The following is a 5,426-nucleotide window of genomic DNA, read 5'->3' as shown; positions in this document are numbered from 1 at the left end:
ATATGTGTGAGATTTGAGGAGCTCTTCCTGTGCTTGTGTTTGAGTGCACTGAGGTGAGACCAGGCCTATGTATCCGTTCTATTCGAGGAAAAGGATTCACTCGAAGTGCCAGCCTGTCCAGTGAGTATTGCCCCCCCCCCTCGCTTTGATTGAGTGAAAGTAATGGACCAACTGTGGAACACATCGTAAAAAAGGTAGAACGTTTTCCTCTTATCGTCGTTTCCTGCTACTTCTGTGTTTAGAGCTGTTGTTTTTCACTCTCTTTTATTTGTTGTGTTTTTTAGGAGCCCACTGGGCCTCTTCTAAATTCAAGCAACAAGGTTTTTCCCTAATTTACCTTTTGATCGTTTACACTTCACTACACATTATAGGAGCAAGTGAGTGTGTTACGTACATTCAGCAGCGATGAAACAATGTTTGGATCCTTCGCTTAAGTTAACGTGATAACACTGAACTGTGTGAATTGAAAATGTTTTAGACGTAAACTAGAAGGGGCCCTCAGAGAATGCATACCTTTCTCGCCATGTTAAAGAATGTGAGAATGTCTGAATGAATGTTTATCTGGAACCACTCTGAGGTTAGTGGTTCTTCCTTTGCCTAGAGTGCCACCACTTCACACAATGGTTTGTTAATTTTTATGTAAACTGGCAAAGAGTCAAACAGACAGCAGTGAAAACAAATTCCTCCTTATTGGAGGTTATAAAATCTGCCAGTATTAATATTAATGTTACAATATCAATAATGATGTGTATATTAATAGCATTAAAGTAGCAGCAGTAGTTGTAGTAGAAGTAGAATTAGTAAGATCCATTTATATAAAAGTGTGTAATTATTGTCATAGAAAGCAACTATACAAGGTTTATTATTATTGTATTTCATATTTCAATCTACCATAGTGGCTCAACTCTTCTGAAATCGTTTTGTATTTAAAAACCTAATTGGCAAAGTAAGCAGTAGGTTTAGGTGTAAATTAATATAGTGGAACAAAATTTAAATAAAAGCACAAAATTGAAACATAAATACCTAAATGTTTGTTATTGAGTAACTCCTTTAGTGGCGTTCAACTACTGACTTCTGTGTTGTACTGTGCTAAATATCATTCAAATGCATATTGTCAGACACGTTTAAAACCTTGCCGTGTCCCAGGTCCCAACATGCCCCTGTTCCCTTTGATTAACATTACTTCTTAATATTTTGAAGGTTCATCTTTAGAGGCTAAAACATGAGATGTTACCTTCATGGCTACTCATCATAAAAAATGTGTGTAAGATCGGTTCAGTATTATTTCTTTATGATTAAACCCTGAGAACCTTAATCACTTCCACATCTGTGGTGCTTTACAAAAGTCCTGTCAAAAAAAATAAAGGCTAATTTTCTTCTCTTTGTTTAGTCCTTTTTGTTTGAGTTGAAAAGCTGCCAGTCAGGCAGTTGTGTGAAGTAAGTGGTGTGACAGCCAGAGAGGGAGTGAAGGGGACGATGGTTTGTCTTTGACTGCCTCCCTCTCCCTGACCTACAGAGAATGAGAGGAGTGTAAACCAATGAACAAAATAATTACACTCAGCCTGAGTATGGCACTGATTCCCATGAACGTCTGCGCTATGTCAGACTGTTTGCCACCCACAGCTTTGGAATGAGAGCCCGGAAAGAGAAGGAGGAGGAGGGGTTCATACACTACAGCTCCATACACAGCTCCATACAGAACTCCATACACTACAAATACTGAGGACCGACTGTCACAATCTGCAGTGGCTTTACATTTCTAACAAAACTCAGATAAATCTAAATTACTGTCTCAAATATGAAAAGTGTGTCTGCAAAGAATTGTCAGAAAAATACGGATAATAGATCAGGTTACCTTCAACAATGTTTTCGTCTGGGTTTGTGTATGTGTCTGTTAGTTAGGAACCAAAACCACTGGACGAATTAGCAGATTTATTTTTCGTTTCCTTTAACATTGTGAAATCGGGCGTTTTCAACATTTCTCAGAGAATAATTCATGGATCTTTATTTAAAACGAATGTTGGCATTTATACAGGACTGATATCTAGGAGTTTGTGGGATTTGGTGCAAATCCAAATAAAAGTCTGGATGTAGTCAATTTAAATGGGGTTTCATAAGGGAACTGTTGGGCTTAGTTTGTCTATAATCTCCTTGAGGTGAGCATGCATGTTTTTTTTTTTATGACAATAGATGACAAATGTAAAATCTTTTTGATCAATCCACCATTTTGAACGCTAAGTGGTCCACTTCAAAGGAATGGTCAGGAAATTCATGTTCCCCAGAGGTTGATTCCCAATCACTTTGCTGTTATTATGTTAATTTTACATTAATCTATCTCAAAACAATCAGATGATAATAAGGTACTTTACAGCAGCAGTCCTAGATATGACACAAATATGCTTATGTATATGTAATAAATATAGTTTCTAAAAGGTGCGATGTTGCCGGTGGGTTTGAGTTTTTTTATAAAAACAATAATCAGTTTGAGTCCGTTCGGCAACTGTTTCCCTGGCACAGGCCGACTAGCTGCTGCACAAGCATCAATATTTCAGCACGGGATAATTATTTCACTCTTTCAATGAGATGTGAGAAAAGGATATGTGGAGGGAAGGAGGATTATATTACATATGACATGAATAATGAGTGCAGAGATGAGAGGAGAACGAGGGCCAGGCCTGCTTCATGTTAGGGATGGAGGTAGAAAAGGTGGCGTCGTCGACAAATAGGAGTATACAAAGGTCATGACAAACCTCGGTCTCTGACCTGCAGAGGCCTTCAGCTTTTTTTAAGCGAATAGAAAACACTTTTGTTCATGCTTTTCATGTTTGGAGCCTCCCTATGCACTTACCTTTTATGGTGAGACACCCCAGCTATTCACCGCTGTAATAATCCCGCTGGTCTCCCTCTCTTTCTTGGCAGTGGCTGTCACAGGACTGCTTACACAACACTGACAGAGTTTGAGTGGGGGTGTTGTGTTTAGCATGTCATAAATAGTTTGGAAATGTAAATTCAATCGGTTATAAAAATAGCAGCGGGTTAAGCCGAGGTGCACATAAAAGAGACACTGACCATGATGAGTGGAAATACTACAGCATGTCAGTCAAGCAAATTATACGACGGAGTATTAGGGCCATGGCAAGAAAATAAAAGACTTATAAAATAATGTTGTAATATTATGAGAATAAAGTGATGATCTAATGGGGAAAAAGGTCATGAGATCAAGCCATGATTTAACACGAAAAAATCATAATATTATGAGAATTAAGTTGTAATTTCATGCTAAATAAGTGATAAGATTACAAGAATAAAAGGGGAAAAAAACGTCCCTCTGGATCGAAAATGTTTAACTTTGAAATCCCTTTGAGTAACAAATGGAACCAGCCTGGTCCAGTCCACTATGACAGGTGGAGGCACTTCCTCCAGCTATGTGTTGTTCTCTCTTCAGAATGGACACAGTTTCTCGCACAATATGTTTAAAGTCCTGATACTGATAATGTGGTGTTGATGAGCGAAACGTGTTTCGTTTTATTGTGGAACCTATATACTTAGCATAACTGAACATGATGCTCCATCTTCCTCCCTTTAATGCAGGCCACAGGCTGAAATTGAAAGTGTTGCTTTTGCTGGTGAATTCAGAAATATTTTCCATTAAATGATTGACACTGACTTCATCAAAGAAATCAATATTTAATAATTGAAGACCTGGTCTCCTGTGTACACTCCGAAAACCACCCTCACATACACACTGAATACAAACACACTTGATTCATCTGAGTCCTGCTCTGATTTGATCATTTGCCGCAGATTGAGATGTCACAGGTGCTCTCACCATACAGTATCACAATGCCCAACTTTACTTTCACATTATGGATTAGAAATTAGCAGCACGGCTTGGAAAGTCCCACACTTGCCCTAAAAACTTGTTTGTGTTTTCTGTCATCCACCTGCCTGCAGATCGTGTGGATGCATGAGGGGCTGCTCATGCTCCTTCATCTCGTCTCCTCTTCCTCATACTCATAGTCCATGTTAACCCTGTCGTACTCCAGCTCCTCTCCCTCATACTCAAACCCCTCTCCTTCACATATTAGCTCCTCCGTCTCGTATTCAACACCCTCTTCGTCATATTCAAGTTCAGCTCCATCGTACTCCATAAACGCCAGCTCCCCTTCCCCCTTCTCCAGCTCCTCCTCCTCAACCATCGTCTCTCCCTCTTGAACATCTCCATCCTCCACGGTCACAGCAGCGTCAGTTGTGGCTTGTTTTGAGCTGCTGTTCTTCAGGATGCCATGAATCACAGGCTCCTCACCCGCCAGAGCTAATTCCTCTGCCTCTTCCTCTGCAGCCTTTCGTAGCCTCTCATTCCTGGCTTCGCGTTCCTCTAAGAACTCTGCGGCCCCTTCCCCCACTACCAGCACTTCCATTCCAACTTTGGGAGGTTCCTTGACCGGATTGTGGTCGTAGGAGAACAGGCGCAGGGATTTGAGACGCTTAAGGGAGGGAAACTCTGTTATCTTGTTGCGGTCGAGGTCCAAGATCTCCAGGTTCTCCATGCGCAGCAGGACTTTGGGAAAGGTATCGAAGCGGTTCCCATAGAGCCATAATCCCCGCAAAGCCTCCATACGCCACAGGTCAGGAGGCAATGTCTTCAGCCGGTTGTCCCCGATCTGAAGGGACTTGAGGTTGGGCAGGTCGTAGAGCTCCCGTGGAAACGTCTGGAAGTAGTTGCTCTCCACCCACAGGCAGCGCAGACTCTGCAGGTTCCTCATCTCAGGCGGGAGGGTCATCAGCCGGTTGCTGCCCAGGTAAAGACGGGTGAGTTTAGTGAGCTGAAAGACAGGCGCAGGAACGTCCTCCATCTTGTTGAAGTCGAGGGCAAGTACCCGGAGACCCTGCAACTGGGAGATGCCGGCCGGCAGAGTGCGCAGGCGGTTTCCGCAAGCATACAGCTTCTCCAGGTGCATCAGTCCACACACACGTGATGGCAGACGCTTGAATTTACGGTAGCTCAAGTCCAGCACGGGGTCGTCGCTCTCCAGCAACTCCTCTACCCCCATCGGAAGCTCTTCCTCGACCTCCACCTCCTGCTCCTTCCTTTTCTCCTTGACTTCTGTCTCCTCGCCTTCCTTGGCCCCCTCCTCTTCTTCTTCTCCTCCCTCCTCCTTCCCAGAGGAGTTGCCCATGCTTGTGACCTGCAGGACCCTGACTGCAATGTGAGTCAGGGCAGAGTCATATGATGAGGTAGTGTCTGTGACAAGTTAACCCTCCGCATGGGCGCTGTTGCTGTTGTGTCATTGAACCCATCGGCTGCAAACAACATCATGGTCCGGGCCGATTAACCCTCGGTCAGCCATGGCACAGCAGTGTGTCAGGTTTCTATTTGTCCCTCCATCTAGTGCGGCATCATGGAAAATATCTAACCAAGTCTA

At 42.9% G+C, this 5,426-nt stretch overlaps 1 protein-coding gene across 1 annotated transcript; it reads right to left on the bottom strand.

The window, feature by feature from the left end:
* Nucleotides 1–3,852: 3,852 nt before the first annotated feature.
* LOC128444160 (leucine-rich repeat-containing protein 10B) lies at nucleotides 3,853–5,180 on the bottom strand. The gene has a single exon (XM_053426471.1). It carries the CDS (start codon nucleotides 5,178–5,180, stop codon nucleotides 3,990–3,992), a length of 1,191 nt encoding a protein of 396 aa, XP_053282446.1. The 3' UTR covers nucleotides 3,853–3,989.
* Nucleotides 5,181–5,426: the final 246 nt, after the last annotated feature.

The sequence above is a fragment of the Pleuronectes platessa genome, chromosome 7 (genome assembly GCF_947347685.1).
Source record: "Pleuronectes platessa chromosome 7, fPlePla1.1, whole genome shotgun sequence".
In the NCBI taxonomy this organism is placed as follows: domain Eukaryota; kingdom Metazoa; phylum Chordata; class Actinopteri; order Pleuronectiformes; family Pleuronectidae; genus Pleuronectes; species Pleuronectes platessa.
The sequence above is the reverse complement of the archived record's forward strand: the minus strand, read 5'-3'. Positions and strand labels throughout refer to the sequence as shown.